General features: G+C 35.4%; 1 protein-coding gene across 1 annotated transcript in view; it reads right to left on the bottom strand.

Annotated features, from left to right (window-relative positions):
• edc4 (enhancer of mRNA decapping 4) overlaps positions 1 to 26177 on the bottom strand; it is a 121528-nt gene extending 95351 nt beyond the window's left edge. The window contains exons 1-7 of the mRNA XM_028809617.2: positions 25796 to 26177; positions 18437 to 18593; positions 16387 to 16501; positions 16197 to 16296; positions 5751 to 5937; positions 4243 to 4390; positions 1753 to 1857 (exon numbers count right to left, since the gene is read on the bottom strand). Of these exons, the coding sequence (XP_028665450.2) occupies positions 1753 to 1857; positions 4243 to 4390; positions 5751 to 5937; positions 16197 to 16296; positions 16387 to 16501; positions 18437 to 18593; positions 25796 to 25880 (897 nt within the window). The 5' untranslated portion in view covers positions 25881 to 26177. The remainder of the gene's footprint in view (positions 1 to 1752; positions 1858 to 4242; positions 4391 to 5750; positions 5938 to 16196; positions 16297 to 16386; positions 16502 to 18436; positions 18594 to 25795) is intronic.
• Between the last annotated feature and the right edge of the window lie 1261 nt (positions 26178 to 27438).

Here is a 27438-nt window from a genome sequence, read left to right on the forward strand (position 1 = left end):
CTATATTGAGGAATTGTTCTGTGAACTGCATTGTATTGTATTGTATTGACCCCCTTCTTTTGACACCCACTGCACGCCCAACCTACCTGGAAAGGGGTCTCTCTTTGAACTGCCTTTCCCAAGGTTTCTTCCATTTTTTCCCTACAAGGTTTTTTTGGGAGTTTTTCCTTGTCTTCTTAGAGAGTCAAGGCTGGGGGGCTGTCAAGAGGCAGGGCCTGTTAAAGCCCATTGCGGCACTTCCTGTGTGATTTTGGGCTATACAAAAATAAACTGTGTGTGTGTGTGTGTGTGTGTGTTTATATACAGTACAACAAATTTCAAATACATGTCTTCTTCAATAACATGAGTCGCATCTTACTGAGGACATCTGGATTCATCTGACAAGCATTAGGGGAAGAGGAGTTATTTTAGGAGTATGCTATAGATCCCCCAATGCAGACAATTTCTATACATATCTTTTTAAAAATATTGCAAAAAGCAAGTTTACAGGGGGCACATGGGGACTTAATAATAATAATTCTTTGCATTTACATAGCGCTTTTCTCACTACTCAAAGTGCTCAGTAATTGCAGGTTAAGGGCCTTGCTCAAGGGCCCAACAGAGCAAAGTCCCTTTTGGCATTTACAGGATTTGAACTGGCAACCTTCCGATTGACAGTGCAGATCCCAAGCCTCAGAGCCACCACTCCAAACTATCTTAATACTAACTGGACTAACCTTGAAAAGAGTAGAGTATAAGAGCAGGATTTTTTAGATGTAATCAGCGAGTGTTTTTAACACAGTAAGTTAAAGCACCAATACGTGAGAAGGCTGTCTAGATTAATAATATTGTAAATTCACCTTTAAAGCATGTGGATAGATAGATAAAGATGTAGCAAATCAGTGAGTAGTTCATTATTGCATGCATCCTTCCAACATACTTTTTATTAACATACATTGCATGCATTATGTTATGTTGTGATGTGTTAGAGACTAAAAAGTTAAGAGTAAAGCTCAAGCAGTTTAGTATTAAAGTTAGTCCAAAAAGTTAATGTAATGTTAATTTAAAACAACAAGGGTGTCTGATGGTTGATGGGGTAACCACAAATTACACAGACAAGGGAATATCATCTTAGAGAACTTAGTTTTTTTTAATTTAATACGTACAGACATTGTATTTTGGTAATATGTAGTGCCAGATTTTCAGCAAGGATTTCTTCAAAAGATAGATTTTTTTGCTAACTGGAAGATTTTTTTCCCCATGTTACACTAAAAACTAGCTTGTGGGCTGCTTTTAAAGAACATCCACATCTAAATACTGTCACCTGGAACTAAAATGATCTATATATGAAGACTACTATGTCTTAGGAAAGATTGCAAATGTTTTACTTTGCATCTACAACACTCCTCCAGAGGTTCATTATACTAAGCTAAACGGTAGTACTAAACTAAATAGATTTCTTACTGTTACATTTTTTTTTTAAACAGGATTTACTATTCAATTGATTAATTTAGTTGCAACTGCCTTGTTTATTAACTAAGCTAACACTGTGGTTTAGTTTTTTGTTTGCATATGATCAAATATTTACTTGTGTATAGAATGTTTGGAAACACACCACTTCTTTTAAAATGCTCATGGCTAGTTTAGATTAAACAAGGAATTAAAGAATTGAAAGAACTAAAATGAGGCTTACAAATATTTAAGAAGCCCAGTGTAAACAATTTTACATAATCATTTATTCTATAGCTTAAAAAGAAACAAATGATTTCTTACTGCTGTGTGTCCTTTAACTATAATGAAGCCTTCTTTAAGTTCAGTCACTTCAACAGGCCAGGAACTATTGTTGCATCTTAATATGTCAAGGTCCCAAACTTCAGCCTAAAAGTAGAAGGAGCAAAATAAAAAAAGGAGTCTAGATGATGACATACAAGAGGACTTAACAAAATAAGTATGCAAGGGTACCGCCACTTTCTTTTATGAGAAGAACATTTTAAAATTGAGCATTTCATAAAGTGTGCTTAATTTCACCATAAAATGTTTAGTGAGGCACAAATCAGCTGTCTAGATATCAGTTTGTTTTTTTTTTTTTGTTTTTTTGTTTTTTTTAATAGACTGACAACTTTAGTGACTGATATTTAGTTGATTTTATGTAACAAATTATACAAGTTTTCTGCATGATAAGACTGTTTGAATTTGGTAGTCTAAACCATTAAGAGCATTGTGGCAATGGCTCGAGTATCAAATGCTCTTACTAAAAGCTAAGGAACTTCCATGTATTTAGAAAGTTAGTAAAGTGTTCCTTGCAATTTAGTAAATTGCATCGGGAGTTTAAGTAAAGCAATGGGAGTCTCAAGGGATGGAAGTGGTGCTTATATCCACGCGTTATTTAAACAGATTTTAATTATCACATCGTTATTTATTGTACACGAGTAAATCACTACAACCTCAGACATGTTTGATATTTTCGCCTGCTGATGTCTATTCCTACATACTCTGCAGAAAAGAAGTATGTTTTATTTAGTTGGCTTTAAATTCACATTTGTAAGAAGACAGTTTTTCAAAATCAGTTCTGCTTTAATTTTTTTTTTGACTAAACTCTTTCACATAGACAAAGATACTGTTCATGTTGCATGTGGGAAGAAAGCATGTCATGGCAGATGGATAAAAAAATTGAAAAAAATGACCAGATGACATAAGAATAGAAATGTTTCTTATCGGCACAATTTGAATAATTAAAAAAGTCTCTTTGGACTTTTAAACATTATAAAGTATGATATTATGAACTTATCATTTTTAGCAGATGAAGTGTATGACTACAGCCATACTAGCTGGATGTCATCTTTATTTTAATCTTACTTCTCAAAAATGCTTAACTAAAGGAAAAAAAAACAACACTGAAAAGGCGACTTACAGAAGTCAGCCTCACAGAAGTACAAATTCATACATTAACATCTTTGCATCACTTTACTCAGGCAACAAGACCATTACAAATCAAATACAAATCAATAAACTGGTAGGAGACCACCATAAATACACACATGAAAACATACAGTACATGTGTGATAAGAAATATTAACATTGTTTTTTGTAACTGGTGGGACAAATGCAGTGAGTGTCATTTGAAATGCAGTGAGTGTCATTTGAAAGAACAATACATCCAGCAACATCTAGATGCAAGTGTTTTACAAATATCTCTTTTCTTAGCAAACGATACTGCTGGGGTCTGCTCTGGCATCCTATGACCATGATCTGGACTAGGCTGACTAAGGAAATGGATGGACTAAAAACTGCTGTTAGTTTCTTTGTATCGGCACAAATCTTTCAATGTTCTAATTAATATGCAAAATGCTGAATATTAGTGTTATCATACCAATCTGAATGTCCATTAAGGCACTACAGGACAACAATCAATCAGCAAGTAGAATAGAATTGGAAAAAAATTTTTTAAATGACAGAGGCATTTATGACCACAACTGATCATAAAAAACATGATTGGTGCACATTTATATACATCTATAAGAGGCTCTGTTCATATATTTTTATTACATGCTTTTTTTCAGTAGATCCTTGAAGTGAAGTTTTTCTACACAAGACTGAAAAAAATAAGAGCTTACTTTTTTACTGACTTTCTTATTGCCAACTACAATTATCTAGCAAAACCTCAACACAGACGTGAAAAATAACATTGGTAACAATTTGGACAAAAATGTGTTCTTATTGAATGAATTCACACCTACTGAATTTTTTAAAAGATTAATATATATTTTACTAATGTTACTTAAGTTACATTTTTACAGTATTACAAAAGACAAAAAGCCAATACACCTTATTTTTGTGGTAACAGGAGGCTTCAAGACGCTAGCTGATGGTAACATAAAAAACACAGACAAGTGTATGAAGCAGAATAAAAAAATTGTCTAAATGCTAACTAATGCTCCATTAAATCAGATTTCTACATTTGTGAAGCAATAACTGAAAGTGGCGCACACCAAAGGTATAGTTCACTTTACTAATATATTTTATTCACTACACACACACATGCTAACAGAAATCATACAGTGGCTATGTATTTGTAAATAAAACTAAAGATAGAGATTTTTTATATATATATATATATATATATTATATATTATATATATATATATATATATATATATATATATATATATATATATATATATATATATATATATATATATATATATTATATATATATATATATATATTATATATACACACACACACACACACACACACACATACCCTATCTTCATGCAGCAATGCAAGAGTCTGACATCCATCTTCAATATTGTCTTCATTTTCCTCTGGAATAAATGGGCACCAGATGACTCTTCTGTTACTATTTAATGGTGTCCCTTCTGGCCTCTTGATGTGGACAATAATGTCATCTCTGGGGTACGAGTAAAGGATAATGAAATAAAGACTGTATTCACCTATATTTTCTACAAGAGAAAGGCATTCACCTATATTTTCCACAACAGAAGGGTGTGTGTATGTATGTGTATATACGCTACAGCTAAATTATAGAAAAGATGATGCTGAAAATATCGCTTTCTTGTGATCAGCCATTTTACTGAACATGTCTTTTGTAATGAAAAATCAGCCCATTTAGATCAGCAGCTGATCAATCGGAGCATCACTATTGTTGAGTGATATTTAATGAAACACCACATCATCCATTACATGCTTCACTTCCACAAAGTGTCTGCAAAAAGGATGTGGTGGCAGCCCCCATACTCACCCCCACAAATTACCACACCTTTGAACCACTTAAAGAAGCAATGGGTGAAAATACTTTCAAGTCAGAAGAAAAGGAGCAGAAGGAGGTGCATGAATGTCTGTGCATAAAACCAATAGGCTTTTTTTCCTAAAGGAATCCATGTATTTTGTAAGCGCTGGAGGACTTGTATACAACACCATGGAAATTAACCTCAGCATTAGAACAAAGCATCACTCAAGCTCTAAAAACAGAGCTAAAAGTGTTAGTCCCGAGTGTCACTCGGGCAACGGTGTACACGTGTCTCATGTACAACCCGAGGTTTACTTGGGCTGTAAAAGTGCCAACAGCATTAGTGGCGAGCACTACATGGGCAATGATATAGGCATGTCTTGTGTAAGTGTCAGGCTCGAGCATTATCCAGGCAATGGTGTAGATGCATCTTCTCCGAGCCTCATAATGGCATCTCATAAAAAATGCCTCTCATCAGCAGTGATGATAAAGTGAATATGTGTCTTCAGGCAGTGAAACTGAAATAGCCAGTGAAATCGAGATTGATTCTGGAAATCCGAAAGTGACACTTCCATCACTCGCACATGTGCAGTGTGCTGTTCATATTATTATTATGTGTATCCTTATTATACTTAAAACACTTCTGACTTTGTACTTTTAGTATTTTGAACGTTTTACAGTAGAAAGATGATTTTTTTTTTTTTTTTTTTTAGAAAAACCCTTACAGAATTATGGGGATTGGGGTTTCATTTGACTGACCTTCTTAAATACATATAACTAAGGCCACAACAGTTTGTTTTTAAAGCGAAGTTAATTATTTTGATCATGATCCTTCCATAAAAGCCGTTACACATTTTGGTACACTAAAAATTCTATAAAGATTATATACACTGAAATAATTTCAGGATAAAAAATTAGAGTAAACAAAGTTTATACACTTAGTAAACCTTTTCTTAAAAAAAAAATATTACGATTTTTTTGTATACTGAAAAGACACCCAAGAATAGAATAAGTTGGATACAGTATTTTGCCATTTTCTTCTGTTAGCTGCCATACAAACAGGTTACCAGCCTCATCCAAGCAAGCAAGATGATTTGAACTAAGGTGTGCAAAGGCCAGGTCTGTGACACCACCTGTAAATCCTTTAAGAAGGGTGCGTTCTGAAATGCTCACATTCAGGACCCGGACAACAGCAAAGCCATTTGCCCCTTTGAAGAAAAAAAAAAAAAGGAAAGAAAAGAATTAACCTATAAACTACAACTTAAAAAAATCTTAACTTGTTGCCATGTTATAACAATTAAAGTAAATGCATTTAACACACAAGAAGCTACAAGGACAGTAATCTCCATGATTCTTCCCTGGTATTAAACACTATCAGGCTACTAGGATCTCCAGGAACATCTAAGCAGCAATAACACATATGAACACAATGGGACTGTTCAAACACTGCACAAAGGATAACTTAATGATAACCTATACATTTGAAGCAAATTATTTAGTAAAAGGCACATATAAATTAAAAACAAATCTGAATCTGGAAAGGACACAGGAAACAACCCTTGACTGGATGACAGTTAATCACAGGATTATCTCAAGCACACATTCACAGTAATTCAAACAAGGACCAATACTGCAAATAACCATTCTGCCAGTACAAGCTTGTATACTATTGTTCAAATTTATTCTGTCACATTCAGAAAAAAAAATATTAGAAAAACATTTACCATGTTTTCCAGTATTTAATCCAAGGATTTTTCTATTGTATACAGTAAATGGAGAGATGTTCAGTTTACAAAAGGCTGTGGGTTGTCTTAATACTTGTAAACACAATCCTCAATACCTCTTCAATGAATTACCAGATGATGTATACCAGAATCCATTTTATGTTGCACAGATCTACATTTATCAGTAACTCCAAATCAAAAATCTTTAAAATCTGAAAGCTTTTTTTTTCTAGGCTTAACATCAATAATCAAGAAAAGTTTCCATTTATTAATTCTGTTGACAGTTTTAAAATGAATAGGCTGTCTGCCTACAAATAATTAGAATCAAACTCAACACTAGTAATTCTAGCAAATCTAGTAATTCAGCAGTCCCCAACCATTGGGCTACACAAAAAGAATAAAAAAAATATTCTGCAGGATGTTTAATTTAAAAAATTACCAGATCATCCCTCCATCACTTTCATTTGTGCCTCTTTCCCCCCACTTGTCTCTGTCACAGTTTTGGTGCCTGATAAATTAAGCCCACAAACTAAACATAGCTGAAATGAGTGAAAAAACAAATGTCTCTGGAGAACTACTTCGAAAATGGGGAAAGGTCCAGTAAGACTCTTAAGACTTCCAACAAAAAAGCTGCATTTCAAGGAAAATACCAAGAGTCCAAACAGAGGTCAGTAATTACAGGTTTATCATGACAGGTGATTCAGATGCCCCAAGCCCACTCTGTATATGTGGCGACTGGCTATCCAATGAGGCTGTGACGCCTTCAAAGCTGCTTTGCCACACAGACACCAAGCTCCAAGCATTAAAAGACAAGCCTTTGGAGTTTATTGAAAGAAAGAAAAAAAAAAAAAAAAAAACCACACAAACACGAAACACAGAAGCAATTATTGAAGGTCACCACATCAACAAATCTGACTGCACTAAAAGCATCATACTTGGGTGGCTAACCATACTATTCAGGCTAAGAAGCCTATTACAATTGGTGAAGAGTTTATCCTGCCGCCTGCTGCTAAGGACATTTGTCTTAAACTTTTAGGAGAGGCTACAATTAAAAAAGGTAGCACAGATTCCTGTTTCGGCTAGACAAATTGAAGAAATAGTAGTCAACACGGTACATAATCCAGGTTGACGAGTCTACTAATGTGGACAACAAGGCAATAATGCTTGTTTTTGTGCAAAATATAATTTCAGTAGGATGTGCGCATGACTATATGTGCATTATCGTTGCCAACCAACACCACAGCTGCTGAACTATTCAAATGTTTGAACAATTACATACATTACATGCCCTTAACTAACGTCTGTTTGAGCAGCTTTGTGAGGAAATGGATGCAGACCACAAATGTCTTCTCCTATACAAAGAAACTAGATGGTTTTCTAAAGGTAGATCACTGGCCAGAGTGTTTAAGTTACAAGAGCCGTTCAAGAGATTTCTTTTCTTGGCAGCACATTTCAGTAACACTGAATGGATCACATAACTTGTTTACTTGTGTGACATACTCAAACTGGTCAAAAAAACATTGTCACTTCAAGAGAGAACAGCAGCTGTCTTCAAGTTGCTGGATTTAGTGGCTGTATTCAAAGCCAAACAGCAACTGTGGGGACAGCGAGTGAATATAGGGATATTTGACATGTTTCAAACATTAGCAGGGATTTTGGAATAGACTGAGCCACCTTTCTCCCAGCTGGCACATGATCACTGATCTTTGCTTTTAAAAGAGTTCATGCAATACATCCCAACCACAAAAGACCCACGAACTGGGAAGAATATCAACTGCTTGAGATTGTAAATGACAGTAGCTTTAAAAGTATGTTTGAGACAACTTCAACTCTGCCGACAATCTGAATTAAAATCAAGGCAGAATATCCTGAGATCACCACAAAAGCACTGAAAAGTCTGCTTCCATTTCCAGCATTATATTTTTGTGAAGCAGGGTTCTCTGCAGTGACAGCAACCAAAACGAAATTATGGAATAGACTAGACATAAGGAAAACGCTTCTGGTATCATTGTCGCCCATCACACCTATATGGGACTGTCTCGTTGCAGGAACAAGCTCAGGGCTCCCATTGATTCTGCGTTATGGCGAGTTGTATTTATTATGCACATGCAGTGGCCAGTCTGTGGAAAATCATCTTACAAAAACCAGTCCAAGTTACAAAAAAGGTTGGAGACCGCTGTTGTAATTGACTAAAAATTAAACACATCTTGAATAAAACAGAAAAGATATCAAAGCATTCATTGGAATATTTGCAACTATCAGTTTGTGGTGATGCATCAAAAAAATATGAAAATAAATGAAGTAGGTTTAAAGATATCACAGTGACTATTCTTTTAAGACCGTGTTCCAGTGGAATTAGGATTCAGGAAGCAAACACCATGAAGCAGATGCAGAAGTACAAATATAAACAGCGCTTTGTTTTTTGTGCACATCAAAAAACACCAATGTTAAATTAACACTTAAAATGTAGATTTGAAAACCGTTTCTTAAATAATCTACTTGTTAATTTATCACTGCCAATTCATGTAACTAAATTATGAAAAGCATTTCACTTTTCACTAACGTTTTACTCATGTGAACTTATGTATGGACACTGTTTTCCCTGTTAAAACTATATGCTACTTTGCTAACAATAAGCTCTGAATTAGCAGTGATGTTAAGGACTTTAACAAGAAAAAGAGTCTTCAAAAAAAAGGACCAAGCAGAGCCGAGGAATGTACAGAAAGATCTTAAGGTCTGACAGAGGCTAAGGAGTCCTACAGGAAGAAGGTACAATGTAAGTGGCAGCAAAATAACATCAGGAAGGTGTGGGATGGTATGAAGACCATCACAGGCTATAAGCAAAGGGACAGCTGTACTGCAAAGATAGATAGAGATAGATATTTGTAGGCGCCTTTCTAAATACTCAAGGACACCGCACAATAGATAAAACACACATTATAAACAAAACTAAAATATAAAAATTAAAATCAGACAGAGCAATTGTAATTAAAGAGAAAAAGCAGTCTTAAACAAATGAGTTTTAAGTTTAGATTTGAAAAGTGAGAATGAATCAATGTTTCTAAACTCAGATGGTAGCGAGTTCCAGAGCTGGGGAGCACAGCAACTGAATGCTCTGCTACCCATAGTGTTAAGACGGACGAAGGGGACAGTCAAGTGGATGGATGAAGAGGATCTAAGGGTGCGGGAGTGAATGGCAATATGGAGGAGGTTGGACAGATATGGAGGGGCAAGGTTGTGGACAGCCTTCAAAGTTAACAGGAGAATTTTGAATTGAATGTGGAAGTTAACTGGAAGCCAGTGAAGCTGCTGCAAGACGGGAGTGATATGGTGAATAGAGAGGGTTCTAGTAATGATGCGGGCAGCTGAATTCTGGACCACTTGAACCTTATAAAGAGATTTGTGAGAAAGACCAAAGAAAAGGGAATTACAATAATCCAGACAAGAAGTTTCAAGGCTATGAACAAGGATAACAGTGGTGTGGGGAGTGAGAGAGAGGCGAATACGATTAATGTTGCGCAAGTGGAAATATGCAGACCGGGAGATGTTACTGATGTGGGACTGAAATGATAAAAGTACTGTCAAGATGACAAACTCTTAACCTGTGGGGAAGGGAAGACAGAGGAATTATCAATAACAAATGAAAAATTATCAGTTTTGGATGATGTTGATTTTGTACCAATGAGGAGGACCTGTTTTGTCACTATTTAATTTAAGAAAATTTGAAGAAAACCAGGATTTGATTTCAGCTATGCAATCAATAAGCAAGGAGAGTGGAAAGGAAAAAGTAGGTTTGCTAGTGAAATAAGCTGGGTGTCATCAGCATAACAGTGGAAGCTAATGTTATGTTTACAAAAGATGTTTCCAAGGGGAAGGAGGTAAATAATGAAAAGGAGACTTGAAGTAACAGTGGTGGGTTGGGATGTGAAAGTTTTAAGCTGAACAAACTGAGTGTGGCCTGAGAGGTAGGATCTGAACCAGTCTAGTGGTGTGCGAGTAATGTCAATCGAAGGTAATCTATTAAGAAGAGTAGAGTGACAAATAGTGTCAAAGTCTGCACTCAGATCAAGAAGGATGAGAATAGTGATTAAACCAGAATCAGCTGCCTTAAGGAGGTCGTTAGTAATTTTGATAAGTGCCATTTCTGTACTATGGAGGGGGCGAAAACTAGACTGGAACTGTTCATACAGATTATTTTGAGATAAATGAGAATGAAGCTGAATGCCCACTATTTTTTCAAGAATTTTGGAAATGAAGGGTAGATTAGAAATAGGACGAAAAATACTGAAAATAGTCAGATCTGCACCAGGTTTTTTCAGTATTGGGGTTATTGCAGCAGTTTTTAAAAGATGAAGAAACAGTACCAGTAGTGAGAGAAGAGTGGATTATCACAGAAATAAGGGGGACCAGAGAGGGGAGGCGGACTTTGACCAGAACTGTAGGGAGGGGGTCCAGTTGACAGGTGGATGGCTTAGACTTACAAACGAGATCTGAGATTTCTGAGAAAGCAGGAAGCTGAAAACAGGAAAATGGATGAGTTGGTGGGTGAAATTCAAATGAAGTACTGGAGGAATCCGTACAGAGAGACTGGTGTATCTTCTGGATTTTTTCATTATAAAAAAGGACACAAGGGAATTGCAAAAATCAGTTGAATAAAAGTGAGAAGGTAAAGAATGTGGCGGTTGTGTGATATTATTAAGCAGTGAAAACAATGACTTGGTGTTGCCTTCATTGGAAGAAATAATGTGAGTATAATAGATTTAATTTGGGCAATACAGTCCTTGTAATAAAGTATATGGTTTTTGTATATTTCTTTGTGAACAAAGAGTCCATTTTTTTTTATACAACTGTTCAAGTTGCCAGGCTTTGGCTTTCAAAAGCTGAAGTTCAGGCGTGAACCAGGGAGCAGAAAAGGAGAAAGAAACAGATCTAATTTTTAACGGAGCGAGAGTGTTAAGAATACCAGTGTTATAGTGTGAGACCAGTTCTTCAGGAGTGGATAAAATTATGAATATCTATAAGGTAATCAATAGATAGAGATATATTTACATTATACAATTAAACTATTACAGAGTAGCAAACAAATTCAAACATCTGCCACATGTCAACAACAATAAAACCATATGTATACATTTAAATTTAGTGCAACTAATATTTCCCAATCATTGCATAAATCGAAACAGTTATTCATTTTATTTTGTTCCCCCCACTTTGGTTTTACTTCCACACCATCGATAAAGGCTCTTCCACCCACAATGTAGGCTCTTCTTCCTTTCTCCCAGGCTTCGTTCACTAGAGGCCATAGCACCTTGCATATTGCTATGTCAGTTGATGTCAGGTCTTCCGTGAATCACAGTTGCTCTAATTGGAAGAACTCGCAGCCCTCTGCTCACTTCCAGAGAAGATCACGCATAGATCTACTGATAAACTGCATGAGAGTTATCTCGAATTTCTGCCCTGTTCCCTCCATTTAAGCCTGTGAAAAATATCTACTTCTGTATGAGGTCTTTCCTTGAACTCAGGAACCACATCTCCACAGATAGTTATTACTATATTTTAATATCCTCCTCTATCTTTGAGAATACGGTGTAATCTGAGGCTGCAACTACATCGATATTTTTCCGATTCATTTAACTTCTGTTCCTTCAGATCCTTCATATCAGATTTTAAGTCCTTTACTTGATTTAATGTGAATTGTATTTTTTTTTTAACCAAACATTCAATATTCATTGAATCTTTTTTTAATCAAAACTTTCCAAATCTAGGTTTTTCTTAATTTTGTTAGAAATTAGCATCACAATATTATTCTGCAACTCTAAGAGAGATGGCTCCTTTTTTCATCTTCATAGTTGGGTGTTTTCGAATGTCAGGCTCAATGTCGGTATCAGTCAGCTGTACACTGTAAGCTCGAATTCCTTCTTTAACACCAGCAGGTGGGTGTTTCATCTCTCCTAAAAGTCGTCGTGTTCTCAAAATGTTTTTTCCTTTCATTTGTTTGAAACAGGATTTTGTTTAAAAATGTCCATCTTAAAGTGAATTTTCACTGCACAACTCAATTTATTTTTCATCAAACTTCTACTTAAAATTTTGAAAAATATAAAAACACTTCAAAATGTAACAAAAAAGTACAATGTAGCATATATTCAACTCTAAATTTAAAGCTCTCTCCCAACTAATTATCAAAACCTCAAAACTTTAAACAATTAGAAACATGTGTGACTTGGTTGCCATCTTGACAGCCTCTACAGTGAAATTCCCCCTGGGATTAATAAAGTATCTATCTATCTATCTATCTACAAGTACAAGTGAGGAGGAAGCTGGTTAGTATGAATAATTAAATTGTCTCGAAAAATATTTGTGCAGGTTGAAATATTTTTTGTAGCTTCTCTTTATGTATTTTATGCCACTGATGATACCGCACTCAACATGAAACACACCTTAAATTTAAAAAAAAAGTCACTTTTCATTTTCAAAGCTGAGAGAGAGCAGGCACTAGCAAGTACTGTGTTCTAATTGGTGAATCGTCGGTATGCCGGAATTAAACTTTGACCATCGGATACCATATTTAAAACAGACACTGTAGATGCAGGCTACTCCTGGTGAACTTGGAGTTTATAAAATTAAAGATGCCTCTTTGCACAGGAATTCTGGGCAACTTTTTCTTGCACTCGTAGTCAATGTGCAGTTACAAGTTTGAGCATGCGCATGAGCCACCACAGAACTCCCAAGTCAAGCTAAAGATGTCCGTCCACTCTGAACAATTCATCAGTCAAAAAACTGCACTCACTAGACCCCACCCTCCCAGCTTTAATGAGTGAAAGTGACATTTTTAAAAATCAAGCCGTACTTCATGTCGCATTTGGAGGAATATTACATAAATAAGCAATAAAAAAAACATTGTGACATTTACATTCATATTTCATGTTTTTTCGTTATTGTCACATTTTACAGTATTTCAGTTTATTTAATTTTGTTCAAACTATTCCTCTATAGGTTAGTCATGTTAAGTTTGCCATTTCATTGCAGAACAAACTTCATCAGCAGTGACAAAATATCACTTGGATGTAGAATTCATTACAAAATACCATTTTGCATGAGGCCTATTCCTTTAATATTTTTTTTTAAATGCACAACTTGTACAAGAGTGTGAGGTTGTACAATTTTTATTGTATTCAAAAGACACGAAAACATGTGGGTATATATAGTGGTGGAAGGTTTATTCAGGAAAATATGCTAATTAAGCACTGAACAAAAAGCGGCACTCACATAAGTACTTAAGCAAAATTAAAGAGAAAGACTCATACAAAAGCCAAGCTAATATGGAAAAGGCCTTTAGAGATTCACAGACATACAAGTCAACAACATTTCACAAAATGGCAGTTAAAAGGGCTTGTTTCAATTAATTTCACAGTATCTACTCTAGCTGCAAAAACAACAACAAATTTCCAAAAAACAAACCATATACCATGAATCTTAAGAAAAATTAACTGTTTGGTTATGGCACAACTTTTGTGCATTACTGTCAAGCTTGCCACAATATCACATTATGGATCATTTTTGTTGTACTCTATTCTAATATGAATAATATATTATATAAGATTCACAATAATAAGCCAATGAAAGTTATGCACAAATTAAATGTTACAAATATACAACATTACAAAAATTACACTTAAGCACTAAATGTTTGCTTTCTGTGTGCATTTTAAGTATGTGTTCAGTTAGCACGTACTCCTAAACATTACCAAGATACACGATCCAAAACTGCATTAGTGTGGTATCGCTTTCCTAAATAAATGAACAATTTTAAAACTAAACCAAACCTTTGATTAAAGAAATTAGGTTGAAACATGTAACATACTTTTGAGGCAATTTTTTTTCATTTAAACAGTTTAAATGCATTTTTAAAAGCTGCAATTATTTTATTTAAAGAAATAATGCAAACTTATCTCTCTCGATTATTAAATAAAATCTTGAGACTTTTGCCAAGAGATTTTTTCCAAGTCCCGCCCTATTCTCAACCATGGTCTTCTTACCTCTCATTCGTGTGAATGCTTTTGTCAGACACAGTTCCTGCACTCTCAGCGCTTACAAATTTTTACGTTTTCCTCACTTTAAGTTCCCAATAAAAGAAGACTTATTATGTCCAAATCTTATTAAAGAATTGCATCCCGAAGGGTTACCAACAGAAGAAATGAGTACACGGGCAAATCTAGCATCGAGAAACAAAGTCAAAATGAATTAACACGAAAATTGTCGATCAGTTACACGGCAAATTGGCTAAATATGTATCAATAGACTATGCTCAAACAGCTGGTGGTGATGTCGCAGAAGATGGAAACATCAACTTACAATATCCTGTAGAATATCTACAACTGTTAACACCGTCCAGTCTTCCATCGGTCGAATTACTGTTGAAAGAAGGATGTTATTGCGTAATTTATGTCTGCGTAATGGGCTAAGCAATAGGACAAGATAAGTTGAATTCAAAATTGGGACATACATTCGCAAAAGTCTATATATTTATTAGAGAGAAAGAAACAATATTCACTCACGGGCAGTTATACATTGCGTTGTCACGATGTAAGTCCAAACACAGAATCAAAATTCAATGCGATATTAATGAAAAGTTAATTCAAAAAATTGTTTTTACTGAAGTTTTACAGTAAAAGTGTACGTTTTAAAAGTATTTGCGCATTAATTTCAAAACCAAACAATGAAAACATAACGCAACATGAAACCATTTTCTTTCAATTTATTACGTTTTACTATTTTTTTTTACTATGGTTAATTACTCGCTGTAATGTAAAACAATCTGTTTAAATTGTACATCTGCATCTCCATATGCGAGCATCAGATCCGTGAAGTGGCTCGCGCATAGCGCCCACCTGGGGGTTGGTGAGCGAAGTGAGCAGGTGGCATTGCCCCCTAGTTTAATAAAGTATTTTACTACAAACAGTGGAAGTTTAATTGCTTGCAAAACTGCAATCAGCACTTTACAAAACCAAAGTGGCAAGATGGAGATTCTGTACAAGGAACACCATAGCATTTATTTTGTCTTGATTGGCAATGTTCTCTGCCATACTTACCATGAAGTAAATGGAAGTAGTGGTGGAGAAGAGACACTTTCTTTTGACAACTGGGAAGTCTATTATGGGTTTTCTTTTACCAAAGAATAGTGTCCTCTGTTGTATATAATATGTCATCTATAAATATTTTAAAAAGAATTGCTTATATGCACATTAAAATGTGTTTAATTTAGTGAGGGGCAATATTGATTTTACTAGAGCAGCTACATACCACCATCTTTTAGATTACTAAGTCTTAAGAATGTCATTGCAGATAAGGAACCTTGTTATTAATTTTTATAACTTGTTAAGCCCAAGCCCCTTACATTTTATGAAAACATATCTTTTTCCAAAAAAAAAAAAATCTATATAATAAAAAAGGACATCAGACAAGATTTTTTTCTTTAACATATAGCTCATCACTGAGCTAACTGTTGAACTTTATGCAAAAAGTATTATATTTTTCTCTAAATCTATATTCCGGATTCAAAATTGTCTTCCATTTTCTAGTTATTTTCTAAATTTATTCAATAAAATTCATTCTGAATTTATTTTGGGCACACCTGAAAATGTAAAATTTGGATTTCAAGCATCTGCTTATGAGAGCCAAACAAGATATCTCATTAAATGTCCCTAAATTCCTTAAAATTCAGATATTCAACTCAAAGACCTCACCTCTGATAGGATACGCAAGGTAGGAATTGGAAACTGCAATAAGATTTCCATAATAATATTTGTGCTCCCATTCATATTTTGCCACAGGATTGATTTTCACCTGTAAGAAAGATCATCAATTAAATATTTTGAAAGCAATCAAGGAGGCGGCATGAACCTACAAAAACAGCTTTTCTATTATCTTATTTACCTTGTTACTTCCCTTGCTTGCTTTGTTACTGATAGAAGAGTCAGGGCTGGCCACTATTTCCACATCTTTACCCAATATTGAGATGCTGGTTGAACTGTCATCTCCAGTAAGGCAACTAATAGAGAGAACATTGAGGAAGTAATATTAACTGAACTGCAGCCAACATTAACCCCCAATACTTACTTGATAGTAATAAATTACCAAAAATAACATCCAAATCTCCAACTTTTGAGAAGCTAAATAACGTTATCAGTTTTATGCATAAAACACTGAAGGGTTTCAACAGTAATGTAATGAAACATTTGTATACATCTATACTCGAGTCTGAAGGTGCCTTCAATTAGGGTCATTCTAACATATACCAATAACCTAAAAGACCTATGACTTCAAAAAGGGAAAATTTAAGTTTTCAATATATCCACAGGCATTAACAAGGACTTCTATAATTGCTAACAAAACAAATGCAGCGGACAATAAGCACAGAAAATATTGAATACTTTTAAGACATAAAACAAAAAGAAAAGCACTTCTTTACAGAGGAAACTGGTAACCTGCAACAAATTTGTTTATGTGCTAGAGGCAGCATTTAACAGTGACTGAATATGATGCTAAAATAGGTTGTGCTAAGAAGACCAGCCAGCTCATGCCAGAGTAGCCAGTTTTGGTTTTTTTTTTTTCTTAATAAATTTGCAAAAATTTCTTAAATCCTGTTAATTCATTTTGTCATTCTGTAGTTTTAAATGTTGTTTGATGTGGGGGGAAAAATGAATTTAAATTATTTTGTATAAGACAGCCACATAAAATGTGAAGAAAGTGAAAGAGTCACAAAAAAAAGGATTAAGAGCCAATCTTAGAATATTTAGTAATGTTAATGTTAAAATGAATGAGTGTTGAATTTCTTTAGAATGCGAGTTTCTCATAGCTACATAGATAATGGACGATTCTGTTTAAACCCTAAAGCTAACTTGTAATGGACATTTCTTATTGCTCAGCCTTCCTGTTACTGGAGTTCTTGATATTTTAGTCAGTCTTTAATAAGAAACATAACTGTTCAATTTGCCTTGTCAAGCCTGGGATAAAGACAAAATACAGTTTTCTGACTGTTCATGTATTGCATCTGTAAGTTTGACGTATGAACGAACACAAGACTATATGTTTAATATAGAGAGTTTATAACCGAAACTCAAAGCAAATAAAATATACAAGCCATGCACAGAAACCTCTTACACGAGAGATTTTTTTTGTGTTATTTTTTTCCTCTTCCTTTTTGTGTAAACTGTTTTGCTTTTAATTTTTACTAAAAACATTTAAAATGAAGACACTTGAACTGTGGAATTATTTGTATGCACACGTTTCCACAAGTCACACACACTGTCTGAACCCCATGAGAAAGAAGCTATGGGATTTTATGGAAACTAGATGAACACAAGTACAAAAGGTTATAATTTATCTGAAGTTTTGCTAAACTGATTACTCTCTTTGGGGTTTCCTCAGCTATTGTCAAAGGAATTCACTGGTTATTTTCAATTCATTAGATACAACTTGGGGCGGCACAGTGGCGCAGTGGTAGTGCTGCTGCCTCGCAGTTAGGAGACCCGGGTTCGCTTTCCAGGTCCTCCCTGCATGGAGTTTGCATGTTCTCCCCGTGTCTGCGTGGGTTTCCTCCGGGCGCTCTGGTTTCCTCCCACAGTCCAAAGACATGCAGGTTAGGTGGATTGGCGATTCTAAATTGGCCCTAGTGTGTGCTTGGTGTGTGGGTGTGTTTGTGTGTGTCCTGCGGTGGGTTGGCACCCTGCCCAGGATTGGTTCCTGCCTTGTACCCTGTGTTGGCTGGGATTGGCTCCAGCAGACCCCCGTGACCCTGTGTTTGGATTCAGCGGGTTGGAAAATGGATGGATGGATAGATAGATACAACTCTAACACTTAAAAGACACTTTGCACCGATTTTAGATGTTCTGCATTTCAGTTCCGTCAAGCACAATATAAACACACTGCTGACCAAAACTGATAATCCGATTCCCCAAATTTAAGGAGATAACAATTATCTTACATTATTTGTTTCTCTTGGGTGTTCATGTTCTCCGAATTTTGGAGGAGTTCTGGCTCCAAAACCTCTCTCTCACCAACATTTAAAACATCAGCTCCCAAAAGGCCATTCAGTTCTCCATTGAAAGATGAGGATTTCTTCTGACCTTCACCCGTAGGATCTATAAAAATAAAGCTGAACTTTAATGACATGTCTGTTAGACATATAAGTGATAATAAAAACAAATGATGTAAAATTACAAATACGATGTACACTGGAGATTCATGTGTAATCTACAGTGGCTATAACAAGTCTACACACCCCTGCCAAAATCACAGATTGTGTTATAAAAAAATGAAACCAAGATAAATTCTATCACAACTTATCCCACCTTTATTGCAAAACTGCAATCTATAGAATGAAGGTGAAAACAAATCAGAAACTGTTTAGTGAAAAAAAAGAAAAAAACACATACAAAAACCTGATTGCATTAATGTGCACACCCTTTAATAAGAATCAACCAATCACAATAAGTCTCACCTCAAATAGTAGTTAGTATATGTCGCAGATATCAATTAATTAGGCGGGCAGTGTGGTGTACTGGACATCAAATCCTGGGGCTGGATACTGGTATTGGTTGTTCCTATATGTGACAACAATCGGTCATATTCTTCATATGTCTGGGTTGTGGGGTAGGGTACCAAGACAGAAGCCTTTTCTCACAAAGAATAACATCCAAGCCCAGGTAAACTTTGCAAAAACCATGTGGAAAAATGTATTATGGTCTTATGAGACCAAGGTTGAACTTTTTGGACAGAATTACAAAAGGAATGTTTGGTACAAAAATAACAGCACATCAACAAAAAAAACATAATACACACAGTGAAGCATAGTGGAGGCCACATCATGGTTTGGGGTGGCTTTTCGTCATCTGGAACTGGGGCTTTAGTCAAGGTGGATGGAATCATGAATAGCAACTAGTATCAGTCTATTTTGGCACAAAACCTTCAAGCATCTGCTAGGAAGGTGAAGATGAAGAGGAACTTCACCTTTCACCATGACAACAACTCAAAGCATACATCAAAATCAACAAATCAATGGCTTCATCAAAGGAGGATCAATGTTCTGGAATGGCCCAGCTAGAGCCAAGACCTTAATCCAATTGAAAATCTTTGGAGTGAACTGCAGAGAGCAGTGCACAGAAGATGCCCCTGTATTTGACAGTTCTGGGATTTTTTTTGCAAGGAGTGGGCAAACATCAATGAGTCCAGATATGCCATATTGATAAGACTCTTTTTTTTTTTTGGATAAGACTTAGTGCTGTAATAAAATCAAAAAGTGATTTAAATAAGTATTAGTTTAGGGTGTGGCAGGTGTGCACAGACTTTCTATATCCACTGTAAGTACAATATTCACTATGTGTTAGCAGAACGGTTCTAAAAATTACTACGGCAAAATAAAATGAGTAGCACATTAAAAAACATCTTGCCTTAACGCTAAAAGTATCAAAACTAATTGTAATGAGTTTGAGATATATGCAGCTACCAGGGACGTACTTATGGGTACAAGCCCACCCCCAGGCCTGAACCATTTTTTCCAAGTTCTAAGGAAATCACAAAAAAAACAGTATGTAATCTCAAATGTCAAACATAAGTCACCTAAACTATAATTGGCACTACACAAGAAAAAAAGTGGTGAGAATGTATGCAAAAGGTGTATGGACAGAAACATCATCTGAATTATGAGCAATAGAGAGTGTATATAATGTCAAAGCTTTAAATTATACTTGATGGCATACTGTGCTCTCATGGCTATGTCAAATATTAAAACAAGAGTCTGATCATTCAAATACCTATTTACAGAGATAAAGAGAGAAGGAATGGGATAGGGAAAATATTTAAAATCATTCTGGTATTATCAGCAATTAAAGTAAAAATAAAAAAAAAAAAAAACACCACACAAAGATGAAACAAAATTTTTAAAATTAAAGAAAAACAAGAACAGGTTTAATTTGTGACTACTTTTTAGGCACTTTTGTCAAGTACCAATGCAGTTTCCCTTTTATTCATAAGGGATAAGAAATAAGGTCAACTCAGTAATTGTACGAGGTACAGTTTGTACTGTTTATTTGCCAAACATTTTTCAAACCATATGTGATTTGTTACCAACAACATTCTGTTCAGGTATGAAGGCTTTAATGAATTCTTCTATCCATGCGTCAAAGAACGATTTTCTTTTCAAAAACAAATTCTAACTACTGTGAGAAAAGACAGTTAAATTGCAAACATCTTATATTTAGCACTTTTCACTACTGTACATGAAAACGCATTTTCCAAGTGTTCGCTCAAATTGGAATTTTTCGATGACTTTAGACTTTCAGAAGCTTACTTCAGCAAAAGCCTACACAAGCGGGAGATGCAAGTTAATCTAACAATTCAAGCACAGGGTAACTAAACTGGAAGAGGAAGAGGCGGCAGCTAGTCTACGCTATAATAGCAAATTGGCAGATCATGCTCAGGTACAATTTAGAGAGAGAGTGTACAACCCTCAGCTAACAAAATGCAAACAACTGAGAAGAGGAAACATTTTATGCTTGTGAAAAAAAAAACATGCTTTTTAATTACCCTTTGTTATACAATAAATGCAAATGTAAAGAAACCCAGCAGCTTGTCATAACTAACCTCTAACCACATTTTGCACCCTGCAATTTGTTTTTAGTGTGCGCTGCTGGATCAGTTGCTGTGCACGTCTGTTTGGCTCAGTCACAAATACATTAACATGCCATCACTTATGAACAAGGTGAAAGTCTATAAGGAATTATCTGTACAGGATAAATCTTCCTTTGTGCCATGGAAATCATTGAATGGCATTTTTGAAAGTTGCTCAAAACTCTTGTGACACCATACACATTTACATGTGTCATCAGGGATTACCATTTAGGCAAAATCATCTCTTACGTATGTTTCACTATCACCAAAACTGGAATTTTTAAATGTAGTCACTGGCCATTGCTGAAGAACAGTCACTATTATAACATGAGAAATAATTTTCTTCTTTACACGCTTTCCATTCCAACACCCCAAATTCAGCTCTGCTGCTGCTGCAAATGTTGCTTGAATTTCCCTCTGGATTAATAAAGTATCTAGCTAAACACCCGCCCTACTTTAAAATTTGAGAAACTATTGTGTGAAGTGAGGTATAAACAGTAAAATATACTGACAGTGAACTAGCAAAAGACCTAAATTGCCATTCCTCTGAATTTTTCACATATTAAGAAGCTGAGAAATTTTTCTGTGATTAAGGACTATCAAGGTGGTACTTTGGTGTGATTAGGGAATTGAAGAGTGAAAGTGCTGCTCTGATTAAAAAGACTGAAAACAAGCAAATTTTCAGGACCATATAACATTTATCCTAAATTGCTCAAGGAGGTTAGTGAGTGTATATATAAACCCTTCACACATTCTGCAAAAGATCACTTAACACTATGTACATTCCTACCGAATGGAGGCTAGTAAATGTCGATCAATTACAGCGCATGAAAAGGGTATCTAGGACGATCCAAATAACTATATGCCAGTAAAGCTAACATGTATCACAGGTAAACTGAAGCAAATATGCAGAAAAGAGATCAAGCAATACAAGGCAAGGGTAAGTATAGGCACTCATCACAAGATTAGACAGGAAGAACTGTATTTTACTAATATGCAGGAATTCTTTGAGAAAGCTACATAAGTATACAATCAGAGAGGTGCATATGGTATTGTTTATCATCATTTTCAGAAATCTTCAGATAAGCTACAACATGAGAGGCTAGTAACCAAAACAAAAAACTGGGTTTTCAAGAAGCAGCATATGCATGGGTCCAAAATTGGATTAAGCAATATCCAAGGAACTTCCTCAGAATTAGGTGAGAAGAAAAGTTGTGTTCCTTAGGTATCAGTTCTGGGGCTACTGCTCTTTTTAATACATATAAGCCATAAACTGATTATGTTTGCTGATAACACATGACAAAGTGGAAAGGTAGATCATCAAGTATCAGCCAAATCATTACAGATAGACCCAGGCAGAACTCAAACTTTAATGTTAAGGCAAATGAAATTTAATATAAGTAAATCTAAAGAATCATACATACACAATAAACATGTTATATTTCAATACAAAAAGAGGGATGAAAATTGAAAACTTAATGAGAAAACCTAGGAGTCATAGTAGACTCATAACTATCCTCATCCAGACAGTGTACAGAAGCAATTGGTTATTAAGTACAATGTGTGGAATACAAATTAAGGGAGGTTACGCTTATGCTGTATAATGCATAAATGAGGCCACACCTGTAATACTGGTGTGCAGTTTTCATTGGCATATTAGAAACACAGCAGGCAGAGAAGAGGGATTAGGGTCATTCATACTAAAAGTATGAAGACAAACCTTTTCTTTTTAAGATGAAAAGGTGTCATGATAGAATTAGTACAGTAGGTCCAAACTATTTTAAAATGAATTTTTCAATGTAAGCAAAAGGACACAGATAGAAACTTTTTAAAGGTGAATTGTGCACAAACTTAAAGGTGTTGTTCCCACCAGGTACTACGGACACATGGAATAAGTTACCAAATCAGTAAAACTTAAGGGAAATTTAAAACAGCTTAGATGTTATTTTAAAGAAATGAGGTGAATTGGACTAATGTGCTTCGCATTGAAAAGACTCATTAAGACTATTCTAATTTCAAGGCGTTTTTAAAATGTTTTTGCTGCCTTAGTGTTTGCCGTTCCTCTGGGAATGCAGTCTTCTGCAAATTTCACATGGTACAATGTATATTAGATTCAATTCCACTGATATTAACTTATCAAACACGTGGACCTTTGGACCTATAATAAAATGCTACAAAAGGATGGAAATAAACAACAGTTAACTCTCACAAATATGTACCATGCCTGGAGGATTATCAATAGATGGGCTTGTGAGGACTGTGCTTTAATCACAATTATAATTTTCTACCCACCAGATGCCACTACCTAACTTTTTTTTTTTTTTAATTTACAAAACAAATCAGGTCAAAAGAATTCGATTAAGACCGAGATAAATGGCTTTGGGTTTCTAAATTAATCTTTAGAGCAGCACTGTATAGAAGGTTATTCATGCCAAAATTAAATGTAGTCCAGCAGGTTACCTACATTGTAATGTAATGCATGAGGTGCATTTCATTTTGGCACAGCTTTCTCGTACCATAATTAACAACATATCAACCAAACAATCAATTGCTTTCACTACAGCATACAATTTTCATGTCAGTTTAAAATGTAATGCAAAAGCGTATTACATTCTAATTCATGTCCATACATCACACATCTTAACTAAAAGCAAAGCAAATGTATTGCATTTTACTTAGTTTCTTGAGCATACTGCATTTTGATTCAAGACCACACATTCATCATGCCAAAATTGAACCTGATCAAATAATCAGTATGAAACAGTAGTATAAGACATCAACTGCTGATGTAAGGGGCATTGCTGTTAAAAAAAAAAAAAAAAAGTGTGTTCACCAGTGCTAAAGATGGTGAACGGGGAGCTGATAAAACAGGGGATCCAACATTTCTTTAAACAGGTGGAAGCTGGCAACATAAATTTAATTTTCTTCCATGCCGACTGACTGCTAGAAAGGGCCAATGTAATTCCAAATCAACATCCTTAGAATGCATTCAAGAACTAATGTCCCAAAGAGCTGCAGCAGATGATTATGCAAATCATCACCTGCAGCATCCATTATCCAATATTCCCCTAAATATGGTTTGTAAATACCTACAGATGGCATGACTATGCTGGCTACTCTTACTGAAGTATTGGTCACGACTCTAATAAGAAGAATGGAATAATATGACAAAAAAGCATGCAAAAACACATTACTTAGACATCTTAACATAAGAGTAAACTTTTTCAGTGAGACCCAAAATATACTTCTTTCCATTTCGGTTAATCACTCCGCCTTGACAAAATGTATGCTTGGCAACAAAACACAAACGTTTTGTAGTGGAACACTTCTTATCAACTGTTGACGCTCATTGCCCACCTTTGACGTTCATTGGTCATTTGATTACATTCAGTTTAGGGATGATTAATGCATGGCCTGGACACAAAATGCAAAAAACTGTGAGAAGCCACTATGTGAAAGGCAATATTGTTGCTTTGCTTTTCATTACGACAAGTTATCTCTGAGCATTCATTACATCTTTGTACTGCATTTTAAACCGACACAAAAACTGCTTGCGCTAGTGAAACACAATCAGTCATTTGGTTATGACACAATAAAAATGTGCCAAAAATTAAATGTACCATATGCAATGCATTTAACACAGATTGCATTTAGTATTACCATGAATAATCATCCATATAACTATACCAACTACTTTTTAAATGTCTAAGTAAATGATGTGTGCTTTACTTTTGTTTGATATGACAACTTTTTGTTTAAAAAAGTTTAACAGAATGGTTACTTTTTTTTTTTTTTTTTGAATGGATGGTACTTCTGGTGTCCCAAGAGTTTTTTAGTATCTGTATTTAATTCAGAGGTTATCCAGTTTATTTTAAAGTGACAATTGAAAAGAACACACAAGTGCAAAAGGCACAGAAATCCAAGAAGGAGAAGATGATGCTTTAATGTTAATTCCAGCTACAGTAGCAAACAACTAAATTCAGATTATTAAAAGGTTATAGAACACTTTAAAAGAAGATTTTAAAAAAAACTAATGTCCACGATTAATGATGTTAACAAAAGCTTGCTAAAAGGATCTGAAGAGAAAAAAAATGATGTTGCTTATTTAGGGATTAAAACAAAAGCAGAAACAGAAGGTTTTAGAATTAAGACAGCAGCTACTGACAGTCCAACTTCAGATCTGGATTTGAACAAAAATAAAAAAACAGCATCCACCCTTCACACGGAACAGAATAACTGTATAAAGAAACAACAATAAAGCAGTGCAAACAATAAACGTAAATTGGTTAGCGTAGTGGTTTTCTTCACCCCTTGGCAGAAGATTTTAACAATGAATAAACTACAGCCAAAAATGCGCTTGATCCTCTATTTTATACGTCTCATTTATCTAAACATTCGACTGAACTGTCACAAATAAGTTACCATATTTTTAAAAAATTCTTACGTTCTGTCAGGAGAGTACACACATTCTCGAAGTATCCACGTTATAAATGAGCTCTGTACAATCAAACCGACCGGTCTCCTAATCCACCTGTAACCTTGTTGTTAAAATTAACCTCACAATTTTACTCCAGGAACCTCTTTCTCTAATGGAATCCCATCCCATCCCGTTCCGTCTATCGGCCTTCTCCATTCTTTCCATCGTGGCCTCTCGTGCCTCAACAATCATTCTTACCGCTACTCCCGGCACGGTCGAGCTTCAGAATGTCTCGGAGGTGCTGGGTGGCGTCCTCGATGTCAATGTTGGAGTTTGAAGCCATGAGGAAAAGCAAAGGGAAATTTAGGGAAAGGAGGGAGTGCTTCGGGTGACGGGAAAAGGAGACTTCTCTAACGCTTCACTTTGCCTTTCCAGCGTCCGTTGCCTGCTTGCTGCCGAGATACCAATAACCGCCTCAACTTCCGCTCTGCGTAACTCCAAAATCCTTCCTGTGTGACGGCTGAGACTTCGAAACTAAAGAACCGGCTGACGATAAGTGCAGGCTTAACGAGAAGTTCAAACTAGGTCAGGATGAACTGGGGTTCATTTATTATTCTCTTCGTTTTTCCTTATTTGATTGATTATCTTACGAGCTGGGAACTATTGTTAGATATTCAATAATCATGTATCGACTCTTGTAGCTTATTTAATCACATATTTAAAGAGGAGTGGGGCCTCTTGCTCCAATGCACAGGACAAGACTCCGGGTTACCCTCTGCGTGTGACTTGCATGTTATAGTTTGTCCTGAAGTAGTATATATAAATTGGTGACTAATTAATTGTTCCCGTGTGAGTGACTGAGTGTACAAGTGTATGCAGGTGTGTATGCTATCCACTGGTCCTGCACCCTGTAAAGGTATTCCGTCAGGCTATTATATTTATGGTTTTTAGACCTTACTGCAGGTTTTGACTTGGTAACCTATGGCACCCTTATTACCCATCTTGAGCAAGGTGTTGATGTTCAAGGTTTTGCCCTTGTTGGTTTCAGGTCGTCTGTGACAGGTAGAGGTTTGTCTGAATACTTTGGGGACTGCTCCTTCTCCTTCTCCTCTGCCCCTCTCAATTGTGGGATTCTCCATGGGTCCCATGTTATTCTCATTGTCCATGCTCCCCTTAGGGTCTATCTTTAAAAATAGCTGGGGGTGTCCGTAAGAAATGTAATCATTTGCTTCATGAGGTACAACTAAATAACAAATAAGAATAGTTGCATCAAATATTTGAAGTATTAAAATATACACTTCAGGTTTAATGTTTAAAGTCTTAAATATTCTCAATTGCAATAGGAAAAAAATGTAAAAAAACAATTCATAATCACAACTTTCAAATAGTCTATAGAGATACCATACATGCTTATGTTTGAAATCTGTCATTTGTAAACTTCTGGGAGAGGCTCTTAGAGGGCTAGGACCACAGAAAAAGAATCAAATATCAAAAATATATTTGTGATCAGCAGCCTCAAAATAGCATGAAATGACACACCACATGCCCATATTACCGATCCCAGTTTGTTCAAAGTTTGACCCCTAGTATCTTGTGAGGGGTGAACCCTTGTGGTCAGTTACTATGACATGCACAACTTCAAGTCCTTCTGATCATTTTTGATGAAGACATCTATTGGTTTATTCTTTATCATAAGGGTGTATTTTTTGCACAAAATATGTTTAAAAAATAGCCTATAAATGAGGGATTTTCTTTCGAGTCTAGAGAACCAAAAATTTGGGGGAACCCCAAAAACCTTGACATCATGCATAAATAGATATCAAGTTAAGTTGAACAGTATATCATTTATGGGGGTTTTCTCATACCTGAGAGTCAGTAGGGTCCGGACTGAAGTGAAAAAA

Source organism: Erpetoichthys calabaricus, chromosome 9 (genome assembly GCF_900747795.2).
Source record: "Erpetoichthys calabaricus chromosome 9, fErpCal1.3, whole genome shotgun sequence".
NCBI classification, from domain to species: Eukaryota; Metazoa; Chordata; class Cladistia; order Polypteriformes; family Polypteridae; genus Erpetoichthys; species Erpetoichthys calabaricus.